Source organism: Erinaceus europaeus, chromosome 1, assembly GCF_950295315.1.
Source record: "Erinaceus europaeus chromosome 1, mEriEur2.1, whole genome shotgun sequence".
NCBI classification, from domain to species: Eukaryota; Metazoa; Chordata; class Mammalia; order Eulipotyphla; family Erinaceidae; genus Erinaceus; species Erinaceus europaeus.
The window spans coordinates 60,770,114-60,795,523 of record NC_080162.1 but is presented as its reverse complement, the minus strand read 5'-3'; the positions used below and the strand labels follow the sequence as shown (position 1 = coordinate 60,795,523).

Here is a 25,410-nt window from a genome sequence, read left to right as displayed (position 1 = left end):
AAATAAAAAATTCACTCAAGTAAATATTTACTAAGGTTAGCAAGACAGATTTGATGAGTTATATGATCTAATAAAATGTATTATACTGGGCTGAGGAGCCAGTATAATGGTTATGCAAAAGACTTTCATGCCTGCATGAGGCTCTGCATTCCCAGGCTGAATACCTAACACCACCATAAGCAAGAGTTGAGCGCTGCTCAGGCCTCTCTGTCTCTCATTAAAACTAGGTAAATAATATTAAAAGTAAAATATACTATATGAAGTCAAGATAATAAAAAAATATAGTACTCTATAGTGAGAACTAAAGAACAGTAGTGCGTAGTAGATAGTTAATGTAGTATCCTTTACCACTGGAAAAAGGGGGCTTTTACTTAATAACTAGTACTGGGCAGTTTGCTTTATTTGGGGGAGATGAAAACAAATTATACTTTTTTTTTTAAATTTATTTTATTTTTGAGAGAAATGCAGAGAGAGAAAGACACAGACAGAAATACCAGAGCACTGCTCAGCTCTGGCTTATAAACTCCCAGTTTGAGTCCCCGGCTCCCCACCTGCAGGGAAGTCACTTCACAAGTGGTGAAGCAGGTCTGCAGGTGTCTTTCTTTCTCTCCTCCTCTCTGTCTTCCCCTTCTCTCTCCATTTCTCTCTGTCCTATCCAACAATAACAACATCAATCATAACTATAATAATAAAAAAACAAGGGCAACAAAAGGGAATAAATAATAAATATTTTAAAAAAATGTTTATTGTTCCTATCTCAATTGTTTTACAGGGAATGATATACCTATCTACTTTATGATTAAATATTCATCTCTGATTTAAAGTACATGTACCTGTATCTCTCATTATCTCTACCTACTATACCTATCAGTATCATCAAAGTTTTGCTTTCTTAGGGCCTGATTCCTACTTTTAAGTTTACCTCTCCTACAATAACTTCAAGGCAAGAGCTCTTTTGAAGTTCATGGACAAATGCGTATGTGGAAGATCTCTCTGTGGTGGGGGAAAAAATCAGGCTGCATATGATTAATACATAATGGAGATAAAGATCTCTACATACAGCTGCGGGAAATAATTTCAAAGAGCCCACAGAGAACTGTTCTGGATTTTCTAACAACCTGGTGAAAAGTCATAAAAATAAACTTGAAAGGAAATTTGCAGCAAGGGAGGAAAAAAAATTCTATGAAATGACCAGGGCTAAAAATGACATCCAATTTTGGCATGATGAGAACTAGAGAAATGAAGTATCTGTTCTGAAATGGCATCTTTATTTATCAGTGAATCTCTTCACTGATAAGAAACCATATTTCCTGGGACAGCTGTATAAAATACACATGGATTTATTCTAATAAGCTGAATATTAACAGACTTAAAATAAGTTTTATATTTAAAAAAAATCCAGCAGTCTGGGGGTGATGTAGTGTGGCTAAAGCACAGAACGTACAAACATGAGGCCCCAAATTCAAACTCTGCATTGCCTATGCTGGAGTGATGATACTCTGGTTCTCTTGCCTCTACCTGTATCATTAATGAATAAACAGTACATAAAAAGACAATAAACCCAAGGGGCCAGGTGGTGTTGCACCTGGTTGAGCGCACATGTTAAAATGTTCAGGGACCCATATTTGAGTCCCTGGTCCCCACCTGCAAAAGGAAAGCTTAATGAATGAGTGGTGAGTGAAGCAGTGTTGCAGATGTCTCTCTCCTTCTCTATCATCCATTCCCTCTTGATTTCTGGCTGCTTCTATTCAATAAATAAATAAAGATTAAAAATAAGAGAGAGGGGGCCAGACAGTGATGCACCTGGTTAGGTATATACATTACAGTGTGCAAGGACCCAGATTCAAGTCCCTGGTCCCACTTGCAGGGGAGAAGCTTCACGAGTGGTGAAGCAGTGCTGCAGGTTATCTGTGTCTCTCTCCCTATCTCCTCTCAATTTCTCTATATATATCTAATAAATAAATTTAAAAAAGAGGAGAGAGAATAAACCCTTAAAAATAATTCTACATGTGGTCCAGGAGGTGGCACAGTAGATAAGATGCTGGATTCAGAACTGAGATCCTGACTTCAATCCCCAGTAGCACATGTACCAGAGTCATGTCTGGTTCTTTCTCTCTCTGCCTAACTTACTCATGAATAAATAAATTCTTTAAAAAAAATTAAATCGGGAGTCGGGTGGTAGCACAGCAGGTTAAGTGCACGTGGACCAGCAAGGACCAGAAGAAGGATCCCGGTTCAAGCCGCTGGCTCCCCACCTGCAGGGGAGTCGCTTCACAGGCGGTGAAGCAGGTCTGCAGGTGTCTATCCTTCTCTCCCCCTCTGTCTTCCTCTCCTCTCTCCATTTCTCTCCGTCCTACCCAACAACGATGACATCAATAACAACAACAATAAAGCAACAAGGGCAATAAAAGGGAGTAAATAAATAAATAAATAAAAAGAAAACTTCCATAAAAAAAAAAATAAATCTACATAATTCCTACCAAGGTAATTATTCCTTTTAGGGTAGATAGAAAATAGAAAGTCCTATTTTAGGCATGTTCTTAGATGTCCATGGCCTTAGTAATTTTTGCTTGAGCTAGACAGCTAACATAGAGGTGGACTACAAATATTGTCTGGGAAGATGGTGTCAGAGTTGAGAAAGAACTAGAAAGCTAGATCAGGGCAGAGAGTAGTTCCCAAACTTGAAGAAATACTATAAATACAGTTAACTATTTACCACATCAGTCTGACCCAGGGCCCATATCTACTCATATTTAGCACAGGAGCCTGTATAACCTGAGTCCCTGTCAGTCTGAGCTTGCCTTTATGTTTAATATGTTCTCTTCACACATTACTCTAAATGTGGGGGGGGTCAGGCAGTGGCGCACCTGGTTAAGCGCACACACTACAGTGCACAAGGACCTGGGTTCAAGCCCCTAGTCCCCACCTGCAGGGGGAAAGCTTCATGAAATGTTCAATAAGCTTTTATTAAATGTCTACTTTGTACTACAGGATAAAAGATAATATGTTAAGAAATTGATGTTGCACTTCTCTTTCTTTTCTATTTTTATTTTCTAGGACAGAGAGTTGAGTTGGTGAAGCAGGGCTGCAGATGTCTTTCTCCATTTCTGTCTTCCCTTCCCCTCAATTTCTCTGTCTCTATCCAATAATAAATAAAGTTAAAAAAAAAAAGAATTAAAATAAATAAAAATAAAATACATGGCTGGGGAGTTGGGTGGTAGCTCAGTGGGTTAAACGCTTGTGGTGCAAAGCGCAAGGATAGGCAGAAGGATCCCAGTTTGAGCTCTCGGCTCCCCACCTGCAAGGGAGTTGCTTCACCCTCTGTCTTCCCGTCCTCTCTCCATTTCTCTCTGTCCTATCCAACAACAACATCAACAACAATAATAACTACAATAAAAAAAAAAAACAAGGGCAACAAAAGGGAATAAATAAATATTAAAAAGAAAAAAAAATACATGCCCGATTGTGTCACATCCTTGCTTAAAGTTCAGTGGCTTCCCATGGTCAGTAGAGCATATCTAAATTTGCTGTGATGACAAGACTCTCTGCAAGGTTCAGTCCTGTATTCCAATCTGTCCTCCTATCATGTTTTTGCTAAACTGTATCTTTCAGCTTCTCTAACACAAATTTTTCTCATAGCACAGACTTTCCAGCCACTCTTCTCTTTTCCATTGTCTGCAATGCTAACCCAGGATTTTATGCCTAAACTCCTTTACAGGTATCTCCAATGAGACTTCAGAGATGCCTTCTCTGCCTAATCTATATAAAACAAATTACCTGTCTTTATCCTCCCAGTTTATGGTTTATATTCCATATTCCTTTTATAGAAGTGACCATATCTTCATGCTTGTTTCTTTAACTGTGCCCAGCACTGGAAAGCACTCAAAATTATTTACTGATGGAACAAATAAACAAGCAAAACAAGGCATTATTTAACTTATTTATTTTGGCCCTCAATTTTTAAAATCTAAAATATGGAATACTTCATTAATTCATCTATCATTGTTAATGCAGGGAATATGCTAATCTCAGTATTGTTCCAATTTTAGCATATGTACTACAGAAGCAAGCATTTGGTCCTAAATGTTATGTAAAAACAATCTTCATACTTTCTTTTCCTTTTTCCTTTTATCCTTTCAAAAAACAACTCAAGCCAGATATAATTATTCCCACGGAAATATTTTGAAATTGAGAGCATACTGAAGGCAAGAAAATTTTATCTATATTTTGGAACTTATGATGCTAACATTAGAGAAAGCTTATTCATAATTAAATGTGCTGATTCCCAGAAACAAGCTACTCCAAGTCATCAAACCATTTAACTTACTATTTTAACTCTACCCTGAGTTCTGATCAGATTTCATATGTCAAATGAAGAAATCTGGAATTAGAACAAGGAAGCTGTAATGTTTCTGCATTTCACCATTATAAACTGGATTTCCAGAAATCAGAGGACAAAGCTAAAATCCATCATCTTCTAGAAATAACTGCTCAGGTATGATAAAAAGCAGAATGCGCCGAGTTTCCACTTTCCTTTCCAATTTCTAAGATTCTCATATCCAGTAACAGACTTTATTCATCTTGATCTCCTTTACATCAATAAAATGTCAGTGCTAAAATGCTATAATAACCAGGAAATAATTTCAAGCAATTTTGACTTTCCTGTTGAGAATATTCTGGCCCACTATTCAAGAGGGACAAGAAGCAAGAAAACTTCATAAAATCCCTCTCTTTATAATGCCAGCTTGGAGTTGATCCAGGAGTAAGCCTTCTGGGGTTCATGTGTGTGGTTTAGATCAGGGAAGGCAAATGTATGAGAACAAATGGAAATCATGCTAAAAGTAGTCTCTGTACTGACTTGTCCAAGTATGGCCTAAACCTTACCACACACATTTACACATACCTAAAAGGTTAAGAATGAAAGCTTTCAGGAAATAATGACTGGTACATATATAGTGGAAACAAAGCTTCCTGGATATCAGAAATCAGATACCAGATAGCTTAAGAATTAAAATAAGAAAGTTGGCTTACAGCTATGATGAAGCATGACAGACACAAATAGGATAAAAATAAGAAGAGTTTTTGTATATTTGATGTGGCGCCCCCCCACCCCCCGTCATGAACGCCAGGGAGCCTGACAGGGTCATCTCCTCTGGACCTGCATTCAGACTTCAAGGAAGTCTGGCAGAAAGGACGAGAGTGGGACGAAGCATTCTCTCAGCCCGTCTCCCTTACACAGGAGCATATTTGAAAGTTACATTATGAAAGTGGGGAAGGTGGGTCAGCATAGACGGACAAAAGAAGTCATGTTATTACCTGCCCCTCAAAGAAAGAATGCAGAGATTGAGGCCTCCCTGGTACAAGTTGACGTATTGAAACAAAGAAAAATTAATAGTTAAACTGTACCAGACCTAGATGAGCAGTGGTCCACGACTAGGCAAAGATCCGTATGCCCCCATAGAAGATTAATGGTAGAGATAGCCCTCAGCAAAAGTCTAAAACAATTCTGGGTATGACCTCCCCTGAGAAGAGAATGATACTTAGCATTGTACCATTCTTTACAGTTATAGGGGAGTGACATGTAGCCTGCCAAAGCCACAAGACTAAGCTGGTTGTTTAGGCAACCTGAATGTAACCTGAAAAAAGTATAAAAGCTAATGCAGTTTCACTATTAAAATGAGTCCAGATCCACCCTCCAATAGTGTGGTGTCTATCTGTTCTCCCTCGCGCCAACTCCTGACCCACCAGGGAGGTTGCCTTCAAGACCCCTGACCCTCCTGCTGCTCATCCACTGTGGTGGTCCGTGGCAATTTGAGCCAAAAGCTTTTATACTACAACTGTGTAAAAATTAACATATATATGTATCCACAGAAACGAATTTATTTCACACTTTCAATTCTTTAGGACTTTTGCAGAGAAAGAACAATGTTAATTTAAGAAGCATGTTAGTGAAAACACAAGATGACCATTTCATTTTCTTTTCTCATTTTTAAAAAATGATTTATTTATTTATTTTTACCAGAGCACTGCTCAGCTCTGGATTACGGTGGTGCTAGGGATTGAACTTTGGACGTTAGAGCCTCAGGAATGACAGTGTTTTTTGCACAAACTTTATGCTATCTCCTCCACCCTACAATTTCATTTTCTCTCAACCTTTTATAGTTCATTTGTCTGTAAGGAAACTTTCCAGTAAACTGTTAAATTCATCAAGCTAAACACTTATTGTCATGAACTCACTCCTTGCTTATATAGGGGTAAAGCCGCTCCTTTCCAATTTATCCCATGGTTAGATCTCAAAGGACAGGACAGATTTACTTTTAAGCCCCTAAATCATCTATACAAATTTTAGGAATTTGAAAAGAATGAGTAGCTCATGCTGTTTCTACTTACTGGGTTGTCTGAAAAATAATGGCATATTTTTCTGTTTTTCTATGCAAAACTGTGTTGTGACATTTCCAACAACCCAATATGTCAACATTTTCTTTAGAACTGGAATCTTTTCCAATAAAAAAATATGGCTTACCAGGGGCGGATGGTGACGAATCTGGTTGAGTGCACATGTTACAATGTGCAAGGACCCAGGTTCAAGCCTCCAGCCTGCACCTGCAGGGGGAAAGCTTTACAGGTGGTAAAGCAGAGCTCTAGGTGTCTGTTTCTCTTTCTACCACCCTTTTCTCTCTCAATTTTCAATTGTAGCTAGCAAATAAATATAGTAAGAAATTAAAAAAAAAGAAAAAACAAAATAATTACATTTAAAAAATATGGCTTACCTATTTTTTTAACTTCTTCAGCAAAGTATGGGTCATTCAAATCAACATCAGAGGGAAGTTCATCTTCACTGGTATCTTCAGCAAGAGCCTTAAAGTTGAATATAAAAATCCACAGTTTATTTCATGGACCATATTACATGTATATAAATAAGGAAAACCACACAGTTTCTTTCTTTTTTTTCTTTCACACAATTTCTTTTACATCAAGTAGTTAAATCTAAAAATCACACAAGGTTTGGGCTGCAGAAATAACCCGAAGTGTTAGACCATGTAATTTGCATGCTTGAGATTTCAAAGGTCCCAGATGAATCAGTTGCACTGCCACATACCAGATACTAGTTAGTACTCTGGAGTCTCTCATAAAAATAAACACTCCCAGGGAGCCGGGCGGTGGTGCAGTGGGTTAAGTGCAAGTGGCACAAAGCGCAAGGACTGGCGTAAGGATCCCGGTTCTAGCCCCCGGCTCCCCACCTGCAGGGGAGTCGCTTCACAGGCGGGGAGTCACTTCACAGGCGGTGAAGCAGGTCTGCAGGTGTCTGTCTTTCTCTCCCCCTCTCTGTCTTCCCCTCCTCTCTCCATTTCTCTCTGTCCTATCCAACAACAACGGCATCAATAATAACTACAACAATAAAACAACAAGGACAACAAAAGGGAATAAATAAATATTTAAAAAAAATAAAATAAAATAAACACTCCCGGGAACAGGGTGGTAGTGCACCAGGTAGAGCACACATGTTATGGTGCATAAGGACCAGGATCAAGCCCTGGGTCCCCTACCTGGAGGGTGGAAGTTTAAGGAGCAGTGAAGTAGGTCTGCAGATATCTCTCTTTCTCTGTCCCCTTCCCTCTCATTTTCTCTGTCTCTATCTAATAAATAAAATGGAAAAGTTAATAAAATAAGTCTCATCTGAATCATTATTTTGCTCTGTGATCCTTGTGCAGGTCCTTGTGCTCCGTGCCATATGTGCTTAACCCACTGCACTACCGTCCTAATGACACCATTTTAAGGCAGTTACTGAACTGTCAAAATGCTGCATTTCAGTGATAAAGTAACTGTTTTTAGTGGCAAAAAATCAGAGGTTGTCTCTTCTATTACTAATAACTAGATCTGGAAGAGCTGTTAGTCCTGAATGATGAGCTGTCAAATCAGACTTTTTAACAGAAAACACATTAATGTAAATATTCTTTTTTCCATACTTGCCCTTTTTTATGGTCTTGTTTATTTATTTATTTTTTAACTAGAGCACTGATTAGCTCAGGCTTATGGTAGTGCTAGGGATTGAACTTGGAACTTCGGAGCCTCAGGCATGAGAACTCTTTGCATAATCATTATGTTACCTACCCCCACCCAAATATTCTTAATAAAGGATTTGCTGACAACAAAATATTAAGAATCATAGGATGATAGTGTAAATGAAAAATGCAGGTTGGGGTCTGAAAAGATAGCATAATGGTTATGTAGAAAGTCTTTCATGCTGGAGGCACCAAAGGTCCTAGGTTCGATCTCCAGCTTTACCTGAATCACCATAAGTCAGAGCTGAATCGTACTCTGGTAAAACTAAATAAATAAAACCAGGTTGGGAAGTACTAATGTATACATTATTGTCATTCACATTTAAAACTCCCTCCCCCATTTATATATCGCTTGTATAGTTCCAGAGGCCATTCTTTTTCTTGTAGCACTATTCCACTACTTTTCATGCTTTCCTTCTGCAGGCAGGGTTAGGGGACTGGGGTGGGGGGCGGATCCAAGCACCATGCATGGTTGTGTGTGCAATCCAGCATGCTATTCAAGTGAGCTATGAGGTGAGAGAAATAAAGAAAGAACTATATATCCCTCTGGCACACGTGATGTCAGGGGTCGAACTGAAAACCTCATGCTCAAGAATCGAACACTTTATTCACTGCACCCTGGTCATTTCAAGAACTCAACCTATGGTGTTCTACCTTTTCCTCTTTCTTAAACATTACAATGACTTAAGCCCAAGGTTTTGAGCCCCTGGCTCCCCATCTGCAGGGAGGGACCCTTCACAAGTGGTGAAGGTCTGCAGGTGTCTTTCTCTTTCCCTCCCCTTTCAATTTCTCTCTGTTCTATCCAATAAAATGGAAAAAAATGGCTGCTAGGAGCAGTGAATTTGTCCTGTGGGAGAGTGAAGTACAATGATTACAAAGCCTGCTCTCAGTAAGCTGGTTACATTCTGAAACAATGGCACCCATTACCGGCTATACGTGACTTTACAGTTCAATAAATACTTATTGTATAAATACAATAATTATTATTTATACCTTCTGCTCCTTCTGTTTCTTCTTTAGTCTTTTTTTCTCTTTCTTCTTCTCTAAAAATTGTTCCCAAGGGGTTAATTTATCCTTTCCTTCCAATTTATTTCTGACCATCTCTTCTGCACTTTCTTTAAGACCTGAGGAAAAATGAAAATAGTTTTCAGTATTATGTGTACATTCATGTAAAAGATGATTTATAAAACAGGGTTACACCTATTTAATAGGACAATATACAACATAATTTTTTAATACTCCATGGTCACAGAGTATTTATTTTAGGATCAATTTATATCAAAAGTCAGTTGAGCAGTACTCTGATTAAAAGGCAAATAAAGGAAAAAAAATTCCTAAAAATAAACCCAATCAAACCAACAAAATAAACTAGTAAATTGATATATAGCCAAGCCACTAAAGGAAATTCTATTTGGTTTAACTTTCATTTCATTATAATTTAATTGCTTTGAGTCTTATGACAGATTTTGGAACAAACTCTTCTCTAGATGTAAATACTAATTAATTTCTGGTAGCAAAAGGTAAAATGGTCTTTAATATAATTACTTTCACTTGATTCTGCTGTCCTTAGGGGGGAAAAATTCTTAGTTACCTATTATTTAATCTCTTTGCTTAGTCTTTAAATTTCTATAACTGAGAACATTATTAAATTAAATAGGCACTGAAATGCATATACAGATTTGCCTTTATAACAAACTACTGGTAGGATCTCCTATTTAATGAAGACAAAAACATAAACATAGCTCTCAATTCAAAAAAGATTTTTTTAGATGCATTTCTTTTTTTAAATTTTTATTTATTTATTTACTTATTAGATAGAGACAGAGAGAAACTGAGAGGGCAGCGAAGACAGAGAGGGAGAGAGACAGAGAGACACCTGCAGCCCTGCTTCACCACTCATGAAGCTTTCCCCCTGCAGGTGGAGGCCAAGGGCTTGAACCTGGGTCCTTTGCACTGTAACGTGAGCACTTAACCAGATGCGCCACAGCCTGGTCCCTCAAAAAAGATTTTTAAAGAAAAATACAATTTATGTTACTAAGTACCTTTCTGGATAAATGTGGACTGTATACTACCATGTCCAGTTCTCTGACTGAATCAACAGATATGTAGACTTGGGCAATATAAGCTGAGGTTATAAAAAAAAACAAATTAATTTCAATAACACAATGATATATTATACTCATGGGTCAGCACAAATCAGTCTAGTCTCAATTTTGAAACGTACAGTGCTATATAATTAGGTATGAAGTTTCCCACCAAAAAATATTTTGATTTTGACCCTCGAGACTTAAAACTCTACTTCTAAATGAATACACATAACTAAGTTAGAGTTCTCTGTTCTTTTAGGTGACTAGATTAGTTTTGTGTTTCTAAATCTCCCTTTTGAAAACATGCTTTGGAATCTCTCCGTGAAATAATGTAATAGAGAAATGTGCACACAATGTTCAGGGTATTTACTGGATATACCATGCTCATCTCCATGTAGGGATCCAATGACTTCAAGCAAATAACATTTGTTAGGGAAAACGTTTTAGAGGAAGATGGAACTCAACCTCCTCCAACTTCAAAACTTTCCAGCACTGACATTTGTAGGCTCTATATTCAGGCTTTCATTTTAGCACTGCTGTCATTTTGGGTCAGATATTATTAGTAATGAAGAACTATCATGGGCAGTGTAGGACAGCAATATCTCTGGTTCATTCACTAGATGTCCATAGCCCTAGTTATAAAAAAAATAAAAATTCTCCATGCCTTCTGGAGGAGGGAGTTGTGGGTATGAGGAACCATGCCTCCTTAGAACTACTGGTCTCGGGAGCAGGGGTAGATAGCATAGTGGTTATGCTAAGAGACTCTCATGCTTGAGGCTGCAAAGTCTCAGGTTCAGTCCCCTGTACCACCATAAGCCAGAGCTGAGCAGTAAAAAATAAAATAAAAAAAAAAAATCTGAGAACTACTGGTCTAAACAAGGATTGATGGGGGGGGGGGGTCCTGCTTAAGTGCTCATTAAAGTGTGCAAAGACTCAGGTTCAAGCCCTAATCCCCATATGCAGGGGAAAGCTTCAGGGGTGGTCTGTCAGTCTGTCTATCTATCATCTTGAATATCTATCATCTATCTATCTACTGCGGGGTCAGGCAGTGGTACATATGGTTAAGTGCACACATTACAGTGCATAAAGACTGGGGTTCAAGCCCTTGGGCCCTACCTGCAGGGGTAAAGTTTCATGAGTGGTAAAGTAGGACTGCAAGTGTTTGTCTCACTCTTTTTCTATCTTTCCTTCCCCTCTCAATTTCAGTCTTTATTCAGTAATAAATAAAAATAAAAAAGTACAATAATGAAGTACAAATATTAAAAAAAAGATGGAAAGTTATTTCTGAAAACAAGGGCTATTTATTTGTACCACATAAAGAAGGTACTTGAATAGTTTATCTTTGTTACATAATTTTCTAAGTTTTTTTCTGAGTGTGCCTTTTCTCTAGATAGACCAACAGCATTTAAAGTCATCTTCTGGCTGGTCTAATGGTAGTGAGTTATCAGAAAAACTATTAAAATTAGTGTTACTGGGAGTTGGGCAGTAACGCAGCGGGTTAAGCGCAGGTGGTGCAAAGCGCAAGGACCCGTGTAAGGATCCCGGTTCGAGCCCCCGGCTCCCCACCTGCAGAAGAGTCACTTCACAAGCAGTGAAACAGGTCTACAGGTGTCTATCTTTCTCTCCCCCGTCTCTCTCCATTTCTCTCTGTACTATCCAACAACAACAATAATAATAACTACAACAAGGGCAACAAAAGGGAATAAATAAAAATCAACAGGTTTACAGTCAACAATATTAAAAAAAAAAGTTAGTGTTACTAAATTTGGCAAACCTACCCCCTGCTGGATTTGACTGTAAAGAAAAAAAAAAGCAGCTATCAAGAACAATGACCCCACCTTCTCTGACCCATCTTGGACAGAGCTAGAAGGAATTATGTTAAGTGAGCTAAGTCAGAAAGATAAAGATGAGTATGGGATGATACCACTCATCAACAGAAGTTGACTAAGAAGATCTGAAAGGGAAACTAAAAGCAGGACCTGACCAAATTGTAAGTAGGGCACCAAAGTAAAAACCCTGTGGTGAGGGGTAGAAATGCAGCTTCCTGGGCCAGTGGGAGGTGGGAGTGGGTGGGAGGGATGGGTCACAGTCTTTTGGTGGTGGGAATGGTGTTTATGTACACTCCTAGCAAAATGTAGACATATAAATCACTAGTTAATTAATTTGAGAGGGGGAAAATCAATTGTAGGTCTCAAAGTTTTTCAAAACACAAACTGAATCTTATTAATATATAGGCTGTGTAATTGATATGTAGACTCTCTCAAAAGCCTAGACCTAGTAGATCAGAAGCATCCAATAGCACAGCTGTATACAAGATACTGGGTACTGTACAGCAAACCATAACAAAAGGACTTTTCAAAGTTAACCCAATTACCAAATAATGTGATGATAACATTAACTATCGATTGTCTTTTTGAACCCTAAGACAGCAGGAACCTCACATCTCCACTATAGAGCCCCTACTTCCCCCGTCCTGGAACCCTTGGATAGGGCCCACTTTCCCGTATGCCTCTCCCAATCCATATCAAATAATATTGCATCTGCCGATTACAACCTAACCAACGCAACTATTGCCACCTCAACATGCTTCACCTCAGACTGTGTCCAGAGACTTCACGTGTGGAATGACAACCCTTCAGCTTCATTACTCGAGTGAGACCTTTCCTTTCATAGTATACTCTAATTCCATCTCAGGTGGTTCACTTTCTAACAAAGTCCCAAAACCTAGATATACACCAGTTTCTGTGAGAGAGAGCATATCTTCACACGTATCTATAAACTACTGCAAAATATATACCTGAAAGCAGAAGTACACTAGAGTTTGCAGTGAGTACCCCCCTAACACTTCCTCTCCACTATTCCAAGCTTTGGGTCCATGATTGCTCAACAATTTGTTTGGCTTTGTATGTTAACTCTCTTTTCAGTCACCAGGTTCCAGATGCCATCAGGATGCTGGCCAGGCTTCCCTGGATTGAAGACCCCACCAATGTGTCCTGAAGCTCAGCTTCCCCAGAGACCCACCCTACTAGGGAAAGAGAGAGGCAGACTGGGAGTAGAACAGTCAACGCCCATGTTCAGCGGGGAAGCAATTACAGAAACCAGACCTTCTACCTTCTGCAACCCACAATGACCCTGGGTCCATGCTCCCAGAGGATGGAGAATGGGAAAGCTATCAGGGGAGGGGGAGGGATATGGAGATTGGGTGGTGGGAATTGTGTGGAGTTGTACCCCTCCTACCCTATGGTTTTGTTAATTAATCCTTTCTTAAATAAAAAAGGATTCGACTTCCGGAGGCGGAGCTACGAGCAGCAGATCGCTTTCTCTCCTCTCCTCTCCTCTCCCGGATCAACTAGGAATACCAAAGGAGACCACCCGGACCGAAACAAGACAGGACTAGAATGACCACAGAAACCCAATAAATCACCCGTGAGTACAAACACGCGTGGCTGGTGACAGAGAGGAGAGAGGGGCCTAAGGAGAGATTAAGTGACTGCTAACAGTTCGACAGTTTGTCAGTGGAGACACCACCTCCAGTCTGCTCCACCAACAAGGGGACAGCTGAAGGGAGGAAAGGACTCCCCAGAGACTCACCAAGTACAACTCTGAGTCTCCATTGCTACTACCCTCAGAATCTGGAGCAGCAACAGGGAGGGACACCAGGGCACAGAGATCTAACCGGGAAACTCAGGAGAAGACCTATACCTCGGTGGCATAGCTGAAGGGCTGTGAAAGTCTCTTTGCATAACCACTGGATTATCTCTGCCACACCCTGCTTTATCTCTTGGTCAGGAGTCATTGATTAAGCCAAGAAGCCTATTGATAGTTTAAAAGCCCTCAGGCTACCATAGCCTACAGGGGAAAAAAAAAAAGGCTTTTACACCACTGAACTCCAACTCAGGGATTGAAAAAACTGTTAACTTATATAAAATGGTTAAAACAACAAGAAAAAATAATGGAGACTCGAACCAGGACAAGAGTCCAGCTAAAAGTCCTCCAGAGGGCGAAGCACAAAACAACGAGTTCAACATCCAAACATTAGCTAAGGAAATAATAACAGGAGTGAGTAAAGAATTTGAAAAAATTGTAATCAGAACTGCAGGAACAACAAATGAGAATATGGAAGAAAATTCTAATAATCGCATGGTTATTAGAGAGCTGAAAGCTGAAATTGCTGAGCTAAGAAGGCAACTAGCTGAACAAGCTAAAACAGTATCAGAGCAGGGCAACAAAATAGATGAACTCCAGAAAGCAGTAGAGGGCAGAGAGAATAGAATCAATGAGGCTGAAGACAGAATTAGCAAGATTGAGGATGAATTAGAGACAACTAAAAAAGAAGTAAGAGATCTCAAAAAGAGATTAAGAGATGCTGAAAACAACAACAGAGTCCTATGGGATGACTTCAAAAGAAACAATATACGCATTATTGGCTTACCAGAGGAAGAAAGAGAAGGGGAGGAAGAAAGCGTTCTCCAGGCCATAATAGCTGAAAATTTCTCTAGTCTAGACAACACCAAAGACATAAAGATTCAAGAAGCCCAGAGGGTCCCAAACAGAATTAACCCAGACCTAAAGACACCAAGACATGTCATACTTAGATTGGAAAGGAATAAGGATAAAGAAAGGATCCTCAAGGCTGCAAGAGAAAAACAAAGAGTCACCTACAAAGGAAAACCCATAAGATTAGCAGCGGACTTCTCCATACAAACACTACAGGCCAGAAGAGAATGGCAAGATATCTATCGAGTGCTCAATGAGAAAGGCTTTCAGCCAAGAATACTATATCCTGCTAGATTGTCATTCAGACTAGATGGAAGCATCAAAACCTTCTCAGACAAGCAACAGTTGAAGGAAGCAACCATCACCAAGCCTGCCTTGAAAGAAGTTCTGAAAGGTTTCCTATAAACAACCAGACCACCACAAATAGAACATATATCAAAACACTCTAAAACTCTACAAGAATGGCGTTAAAATATCTTCAATCTTTGATATCAATAAATGTGAATGGCCTGAATTCACCTATTAAAAGACACAGAGTAGGAAGATGGATCAGAAAACACAACCCAACAATATGTTGTCTACAGGAAACTCACCTAACGCAACAAGACAAACACAGACTTAAAGTGAAAGGATGGAAAACTATCATTCAAGCCAATGGCCCACAAAAAAGGGCAGGAACAGCTATTCTCATATCTGACATGATAGACTTTAAAATAGATAAAATTAAAAAAGATAGGAATGGACACTACTTAATGCTCAGAGGATCAGTCAATCAAGAGGACTTAGAATTATTAATATCTATGCACCCAATGAGAAGCCATCTAAATACATCAAACTTCTACTGAAAGAGCTACAGCAATATATTAACAGTAACACAATCATAGTAGGGGACTTCAACACCCCACTATCTCAACTTGACAGATCATCAAGGCAGAAAATCAGTAAAGACATAAGGGAGCTAAATGAAGAGATAGATAAACTAGAACTATTGGACATTTTCAGAGTCATTCATCCCAAGAAACTGGAATACACATTTTACTCAAATCCACATGGATCATTCTCAAGGATAGACCATATGTTAGGCCACAAAGACAGCATCAGCCTATTCAAGAGCACTGAAATCATCCCAAGCATCTTCTCAGACCACAGTGGAATTAAACTAACACTTAACAATCAACCAAAGATTAGTAACAGTGCCAAAATGTGGAAGCTCAACAGTACACTTCTTAACAACTTCTGGGTCAAAGAGGAAATCAAGGAAGAAATCAAAATGTTTCGAGAGTTCAATGAAAATGAAGACACAAGCTATCAAAATATTTGGGACACAGCTAAAGCAGTCCTAAGAGGGAAGTTCATAGCTATACAAGCACACATTAGGAAACAAGAAAAGGCACAAATAAACAGCCTGATTGCACATCTTAAAGACCTAGAAGAAGAACAACAAAGGAACCCTAAAGCAACCAGAAGGACAGAAATTACTAAAGTTAGGGCAGAAATAAATAACATTGAGAATAGGAAAACCATACAAAAGATCAACAAAAGTAAATGTTGGTTCTTCGAAAGAGTAAACAAAATCGACAAACCTTTAGCCAGACTCACAAAACAAAAAAGGGAGAAGACCCAAATAAATCGGATAGTAAATGAAAGAGGAGATATCACAACAGACACTGCAGAAATTCAACATATCATGCGAGGCTTCTATGAACAACTATATGCCACCAAGTTAGAGAACCTGGAAGAAATGAATGATTTCCTAGATACCTACCAACTTCCAAAACTAAGTAAAGAGGAAGTGGATAACATGAACAGGCCCATCACAGCTAATGAAATTGAAACAGTTATCAAAAATCTTCCCAAAAATAAAAGTCCTGGACCAGATGGTTTTACAAATGAATTCTACAAAACTTTCAAAGAAGAACTAATACCTCTACTTTTAAAAGTCTTCCAGAAGATTGAAGACACTGGAATACTCCCTGCCAGCTTCTATGAAGCCAACATCACCCTGATACCAAAAGCAGACAGGGACACAACCAAAAAAGAAAACTACAGACCAATATCTCTGATGAACATAGATGCGAAAATATTGAACAAAATTCTAGCCAACCGGATACAGCAGTATATCAAAAAGATTGTCCATCATGACCAAGTGGGGTTTATCCCAGGCATGCAAGGTTGGTTTAATATACGTAAATCAATCAATGTGATCCACCATATCAACAAAAGCAAGACCAAAAACCACATGGTCATATCAATAGATGCAGAGAAAGCCTTTGACAAAATACAACATCCCTTTATGATCAAAACACTACAAAAAATGGGAATAGATGGAAAATTCCTGAAGATAGTGGAGTCTATATATAGCAAACCTACAGCCAACATCATACTCAATGGTGAAAAACTGGAAGCATTTCCCCTCAGATCAGGTACTAGACAGGGCTGCCCACTATCACCATTACTATTCAACATAGTGTTGGAAGTTCTTGCCATAGCAATCAGGCAGGAGCAAGGAATTAAAGGAATACAGATTGGAAGAGAAGAAGTCAAACTCTCCTTATTTGCAGATGACATGATAGTATACATGGAAAAACCTAAGGAATCTAGCAAGAAGCTTTTGGAAATCATCAGGCAATACAGTAATGTGTCAGGTTATAAAATTAACATTCAAAAGTCAGTGGCATTCCTCTATGCAAACACTAAGTTAGAAGAAATTGAAATCCAGAAATCAGTTCCTTTTTCTATAGCAACAAAAACAATAAAATATCTAGGAATAAACCTAACCAAAGAAGTGAAAGACTTGTATACTGAAAATTATGAGTCACTACTCAAAGAAATTGAAAAAGACACAAAGAAGTGGAAAGATATTCCATGCTCATGGGTTGGAAGAATTAACATCATCAAAATGAATATATTACCCAGAGCCATCTACAAATTTAATGCTATCCCCATCAAGATCCCAAGCACATTTTTTAGGAGAATAGAACAAATGCTACAAATGTTTATCTGGAACCAGAAAAGACCTAGAATTGCCAAAACAATCATGAGAAAAAAGAACAGAACCGGAGGCATCACACTGCCAGATCTCAAACTATATTATAGGGCCATTGTCATCAAAACTGCTTGGTACTGGAACATGAACAGACACACTGACCAGTGGAATAGAATTGAGAGCCCAGAAATGAGGCCCCACACCTATGGACATCTAATCTTTGACAAAGGGGCCCAGACTATTACATGGGGAAAGCAGAGTCTCTTCAACAAATGGTGTTGGAAACAATGGGTTGAAACATGCAGAAGAATGAAGCTGAATGACTGTATTTCACCAAATACAAAAGTAAATTCCAAGTGGATCAAGGACTTGGATGTTAGACCAGAAACTATCAGATACTTAGAGGAAAATATTGGAAGAACTTTTTTCCGCATAAATTTTAAAGACATTTTCAATGAAACGAATCCAATTACAAGGAAGACTAAGGCAAGTATAAACCTATGGGACTACATCAAATTAAAAAGCTTCTTCACAGGAAAAGAAACCACTACCCAAATCAAGAGACCCCTCACAGAATGGGAGAAGATCTTTACATGCCATACATCAGATAAGAGTTTAATAACCAACATATATAAAGAGCTTACCAGACTCAACAACAAGACAACAAATAACCCCATCCAAAAATGGGGGGAGGAATTGGACAGAATATTCACCACAGAAGAGATCCAAAAGGCTGAGAAACACATGAAAAAATGCTCCAAGTCTCTCATTGTCAGAGAAATGCAAATCAAGACAACAATGAGATATCACTTCACTCCTGTGAGAATGTCACACATCAGAAAAGGTAACAGCAGCAAATGCTGGAGAGGGTGTGGGGTCAAAGGAACCCTCCTGCACTGCTGGTGGGAATGTCAATTGGTCCAACCTCTGTGGAGAACAGTCTGGAGAACTCTCAGAAGGCTAGAAATGGACCTACCCTATGACCCTGCAATTCCCCTCCTGGGGATATATCCTAAGGAACCCAACACATCCATCCAAAAAGATCTGTGTACACATATGTTCTTGGCAGCACAATTTGTAATAGCCAAAACCTGGAAGCAACCCAGGTGTCCAACAACAGATGAGTGGCTGAGCAAGTTGTGGTATATATACACAATGGAATACTACTCAGCTGTAAAAAATGGTGACTTCACTGTTTTCAGCCGATCTTGGATGGACCTTGAAAAAATCATGTTGAGTGAAATAAGTCAGAAACAGAAGGATGAATATGGGATGATCTCACTCTCAGGCCGAAGTTGAAAAACAAGATTAGAAAAGAAAACACAAGTCGAACCTGAAATGGAATTGGAGTATTACACCAAAGTAAAAGACTCTGGGGTGGGTGGGTGGGTGGGGAGAATACAGGTCCATGAAAAATGATGAATGAAATAGTGGGGGTTGTATTGCTAAATGGGAATCTGGGGAATGTTATGCATGTAAAAAAAAAAAAAAGTAGAAACGCAAAGCAGAAATTGAGTTTGGAGTATGGCACCAAAGTAAGAAAGCAGAAGTATACTAGAGTTTGTAGTGAGTACCTCCCTAATACTTCCTCTCCACTTTTCCAAGCTTTGGGTCCATGATTGCTCAACAATTTGTTTGGCTTTGTATGTTAACTCTCTTTTTAGTCACCAGGTTCCAGGTGTCATCAGGATGCCGGCCAGACTTCCCTGGATTGAAGACACCACCAATGTGTCCTGGAGCTCAGCTTCCCCAGAGACCCATCCTACTAGGGAAAGAGAGAGGCAGACTGGGAGTATGGACCGACCAGTCAACGCCCATGTTCAGCGAGGAAGCAATTACAGAAGCCAGACCTTCTACCTTCTGCAACCCTCAATGATCCTGGGTCCATGCTCCCAGAGGGATAGAGAATGGGAAAGCTATCGGGGGAGGGGGTGGGATATGGAGATTGGGCGGTGGGAATTGTGTGGAGTTGTACCCCTCCTAAAAAAAAAAAAAAAAAAAAAAAAAAGTCATCTTCTCTTGAAGTCCATAGTTATTAGTATAGTTCCAGACATATAATAGGTACTTAATAAAAACTTAATTCATCTCCCTTAAGAAGGGATTCTTCAAGCCAAATGTCTGAACTTTCATCTTTGAAACATACTCTCTCTACAACAAAAAAAATGAATCAAATCTTTAGGATCCAAATAAATTAGTAGTATTCCAAAGAGATCCCTGTGGATTTCTTTTAAAGGCTCTACATACTCTAGAATAACTAATGAAGTACATTTTCTCAGGGAATACACACTTAAGGTAATTTGTATCTTCAGTTAAATAGTCTACGATTTTTTTAAAACCTGGTTCACACTACATCAAAATAGAATGTCAAACATATTGAAATGAATTAACATACCACTACGATGGTTTAAAAATGCTTTGTTCGAATTGTCATCATGAGGTCATTTAAATCTCTTGCTACAAATCACAGTTGTTTATATTCGAAGGTCTTAAAAATATACCCATCGTAGAAGTCTCTTGGCATACACACAAGAACATTCTTCAGCCAATTTTAGCCTCATTTGAGAGCAGCCATGATATGACTGAAAAACAACACTGTCAAAGTGTACACTCTTAAAGACTGTTGAACTAGTTAAAAATAACATCAATAACCCAACAAATAAGGATAAAAAAGCTCTTTCAAAGTCAACCATAAACACACTATTCAATTAGGACAATAATGTAAGTGCAGTCCATTTAGAATGATTTTGGAAGCATGCACATAAAATACTTATAAATATCCAGAAGAACATACATTCTTCCTGACCATACTCATTTGAAATATCTGAAAAGCTTTCAATGAGAAGACCATGAATCACTTAAAATAATCTAACTAGCTCTTATAATTGGTTTTGTTTATGAAAACAAAAGGCAAGTTTTAAGATCTCTGACATAGGCCCAAACTGGCACTTCTTATTTAAATGAGGAGTTAGGATCCATTGAGAATTATTTATGAACACTTCTGATTCAGTCTATTTACAGATGTATTTTAAATCAAAGCACATAACATTCAATTTAAAATGTTTTAATTTGAGGCTTGGGTTAAGTGCACATATGACCACATCCTAAGGACCTGGATTCAAGCCCCCAGCCCCCACCTGCAGGAGGATGCTTCATGAATGGTGAAGTGGTGCTACAGGTCTCTCCCCACTAGCCCCTCTCAATTTCTCTCTGCCCTACTGATTAAGATAGAAAAAAAAAAAAGGGTGGGGATTGCCCACTGGGAGCAGTGAATTCATAACTGGCATCAAGTCCCAGCAATAAACCTGGTGGCAACAAAAGAAAAAAAAAGTAGTTTTAATTTTATTAGAGAGTGATTTATTTTATTTAGTAGCAAATACTAAGACATCCAATAGATCAAACTCTGGATATCAGGGACACAGTCCTATGCTCCTAAGCTAGGAACAATATTGTAAGCAGCAATAATTGCCAATTAGCCAGAGCCAACAAATGTCCTTTTTTGATATACTCAACACTTATAATACTATAAAATTTACTATAACATAATAAAGGTAGTAAGTATAAGAAGGTACAGGCAAGATATTTATCAATACTTTAGGATACAGCATTTCTCATAAAACATTCAATGAGGCACCCATCACAAGTGACCCCAAATTATGTGTTGAATGAATATAAGCTATGTTTTTGTTGGTGGTGGTCATATAGATTATTTCATTGAGCAGCAAGAGTTTACATTTCTTTGGATTATGAGCATATCATACTTTAACTTCTTCTAAATTACCTTTTCTTCTCCCTAAACTTATAACTTTCATTTACCTGTATATTAAGTCTGCTGTGAAACAAGCTGTCTCTTTTAACAATCAAATGTCCTGTGAAGTGACCCTAGTGTGTAACTCACATTAGAGCCTAGCCCTCACTACATTGGAGGAAGCTTCGGTGCTATGCTATCTTTTTCTCTAAAAAAAGTCAGCGGAGAATTCGGAGGGAGAAGTGAAAAGAGCAGGAGAGGGAGAGTTAGAGACAAAAAAAGGGGGGGGGGGAGGAGAGACACAAACAAATAAAAGCTGCCTTCAAACAGGTCTCATTAGGGAAATACTATTTCCTATTTTTGTTAGCATTAGAATGTTTGTCTTTACCTCTCAAGTATTTTGTAATCTTAATGTTATCAAGCTGTGCTAATACAAAGTGACTAAAATTCTGGTATTGTCTGGTGAACTCATTCTGCTATTTAATTTATAGTAAAGAGGACTGAGGAACTAACTGTTCTATGGCTATGTTTTTTAGACATGATGCTTATAGACAAGGAAGGAAATAAACTAAAACTTTTAAGTGAATGACTAAGATGTAAGGAATGAGTAATTGGATTCTTTAGAATACAAAAGAAAAATTTGGAGTCTAGTCACAATAAGAAGACTTAAACGAAAACATTAATCTAGCTCACAGTGGGGAGTTTTCTGTGAGGACACAGCCTTATCTGTTATGGTCTACCATGACACATGGATATCAATGGTGTTCTAATTAATGAGGTGGGAGATATCTGGATCTTAATCATGGTGCAGGTTCTATTGAAGACTGCTATGTCAAGTCAGGATCTTTAAGGATGCTTTTAGAGGGTGCTGTTCCCTTGCAAAAAAAATCATAGATAACACTTAGGGCTGTAAAAACACATTTTATAACTACAAGCATTTATAACTACAAGTCCATAAAACCATGGATGACTGGCTGGAATACACATTATGTATGTGGCCCCAAACAACCTATCCAAAAATCTGGTTTCAAATGGTCTTGGATTGTTGTACCCTTAGGTACCTGGCAAATACTCTGTGAAAGAAGCGCTTTTCAACTCAGGTCTCTGAGAATTCTCAAGGTAAAGAAGAAATTCAGAACAATGAGATCACAAACTTCAACATAAATAAGAGTAAACAGATAAAATATAAATGAGATCCAGAGGAATCCAAGATATTAAACTAGGGCAAACATTTTTACCGCTTCTTATGATCACAACAGATCTATAATTAAGTATGTATACGTAATCTATTAAGAAACAGAATTGAAACTGAGATGAAATGAGTTCCCATAACAAAGGATTATTTATTTTATAGTTACCTTCATGGTTTGAATTAGTTTGCCTGTATCTAAGATAGACTAGATTTTTTTTTTTGATTTTTTTTTTCTTTTTTCTTTATTTCTTTTTGTTGCCCTTGTTGTCTTATTGTTGTAGTCATTATTGATGTTGTTGTTTTTGTTGTTGGATAGGACAGAGAGAAATGGAGAGAGGAAGAGAAGACAGAGAGGGGGAGAGAAAGAGACACCTGCAGACCTGGTTCACCACTTGTGAAGTGACTCCTCTGCAGGTGGGGAGCTGGGGGCTTGAACCGGGATCCTTATGCCGGTCCTTGCGCTTAGCGCCACGTGCGCTTAACCCGCTGCGTTACCGCCCGACTCCCAGACTAGATATTTTTTAAATGGTTTCCCTTGACTCTTAAAACCAAAACTTACTGTATTAAACCAGTGGGGGATCTACAGTGGTATCTACAGTGGCCTAACCAAAAAGGGACTGAGACAATCTGGAAAATCTTTTTTAAGAATAGCAGTATGGCATGTAGTCCCATTAAGTTTTAGAAAGAAAGAAAAAAATCTTCAGAAAGTACTTATTATGTCTTTCCTTGAGGTGGTTTCAAAATCTCAACCTACTGTAGAAACTTGATTTGAATTTCAGTACATTTACCAGCATGTCTGTCTGAGTAGACTTCCAAATTAAAGGTTCCATAGTTGGCAACATGAACTAAGAGAACTGTTTCAAGATAAATGAAGAGTTATGAGTATGTTCTACTTTTAGGAATTTATCCCTAAGTTTGGGGGGGGGGGTAAGGGAGAGGTTTTTTCAACTTGATATAATGGAACTCTGGTAGTGGATGCAGTGAATTAAAAACTGTACACATATACAAATAGGTAAGAAAATACACTCTTACTCAATGTTTTAATATTATAAACCAATGTTGAATTAATATACATATATATGGCTTCGTACTTCTCTCTCTATATATTTACTTTTTTATTATCTTTATTTGCTTATTGGATAGAGACAGTCAGAAATTGATAGGATGGGGGAGAGAAACAGAAAGACACATGCAGCACTGCTTCACCACTCGTGAAGCTTTCTCCATGCAGGTGGGGGCCAGGGACTCAAACTCAGGTCTTTGTGCACTGTAACATGTGTGCTCAACCAGGTGCACCACCACCCGGCCCCTCTCTATATTCTATTCTCTATATTCTATTTTGTATAGAGACAGAGAGAATTTGAGAGGGATGGGGAGATAAAGAGAAGAGACACCTACAGCCCTGCTTCACTACTTGTGAAGCTTTCCCCCTACAGGTGGGGACTGGGGACTTGAACCTGGGTCCTTGTGCATTGTAACTTGTGTGCTCAACCAGGTGCGCCACTCAAGATCACAGATTCAGAAAGTAAAATGATGGTTGTCAGAGTCTGAGGAGCAGGGGTGGAAACATCTGGGGAAGAGTTATTGTTTAATACATATACAAAAGAGTTATTGTTTAATACATATACAAATCCAGTTTGCACAGATGAAAGTGCTCCAAAAAACTGAAAATGATTTAACAGTTTAACAATACAAATGTACTTAATACCAGATACTTTATGTGCATTTTATCATACTGAAATTGGGGACAAAGAAACTTTTAAATTTTTACCAGAGCCTGACTCAGCTCTGGCTTATGGTGGTACAGAGGATTGAACCTGGACTTTGGAGCCCCAGGTATGGAGAGTCTCTTTGTATAACTATTATGCTATCTACCCCCAAAGAAATATATTAAAGTAGTAAACTTAAAGTTAAATGACTTTAGTCTAAAAAAGAACAGCTATCCTGAACAAATAAGCCAAAGCAATGCTCTGATCACTGTCTCTTTCATAAATCTTAAAAAGGAAGCAAGAAAACACACACACACACACACACACACACACATACACACATAGAGAGCAATAATGCAAAGTGAGTAGTAGTTTGAGTGAATTCTGTCAAAATGACATATGGAACATGTGTGAGGAAGATGACCATTTTCTGGCTATGCAATTAGCATGTTAGAATGATGAAGTGGGACAATCTCAAGTAGTCTAGGCAGAAGTTCTGCTTTAAAGACCAGAGAATTCATAACTTCAAACAAAGCAGCATAGCTGTGGGCTGTGGGTAAACTACATGCAATAAGCTCTCTTGAACTTGAGGCAGAACACAAATCTAAGGCAAAGTGAAAAAATGTACTACTGACTAGAAATAGTGACAACAGATGCAAATAACAGAACCAAAGTGACAAACAAGCAGGTGAAGGATTACATTAAGAGAATAATCTTAGATGCCTGCAAGTGGAGGTCTACTGAACGATTTACTGGGATCTTATTGGTATAAAAACGGCGGAACAGAAACCTAAAACTTACACGGAGTGGTTAGTATAGCACTTTCTGAGCTACGGGTATGAAAACAGCCTTAGCTCATATAAATAAATAAATAAATATATATATATAATTAATTTTACCAGAACACTGCTCAGCTCCAGCTTATGGTGGTGCACGGGATTGAACCTAGGACCTCAGAGCCTCAGGCATGAGAGTAAGACAATCTTAGTTTTTACTTTAGAATTTTTTTTTTTTTAAACAAGATGCTTGGGAAAACTGCAAAGTTAAATCAATGCTATTGCTAAAATAAATCATCTTTTAAAACAACTCAGTACATTCTAAGAAATTTACTGACAACTCTATGGAGAAAAT

At 38.4% G+C, this 25,410-nt stretch overlaps 1 protein-coding gene and 1 pseudogene across 2 annotated transcripts in view; both read right to left on the bottom strand.

Annotated features, from left to right (window-relative positions):
* The window catches only part of ESF1 (ESF1 nucleolar pre-rRNA processing protein homolog), a 75,633-nt gene that overhangs the window by 6,626 nt on the left and 43,597 nt on the right, over positions 1–25,410 (bottom strand). For both annotated transcript variants that reach the window (XM_060186466.1, XM_007525789.3), the window contains 2 exons: positions 9,057–9,187; positions 6,771–6,858 (listed from right to left, as the gene is read on the bottom strand). In XM_060186466.1, the coding sequence (XP_060042449.1) occupies positions 6,771–6,858; positions 9,057–9,187 (219 nt within the window). The remainder of the gene's footprint in view (positions 1–6,770; positions 6,859–9,056; positions 9,188–25,410) is intronic.
* Positions 3,969–4,069, bottom strand: LOC132542792 (U6 spliceosomal RNA; annotated as a pseudogene).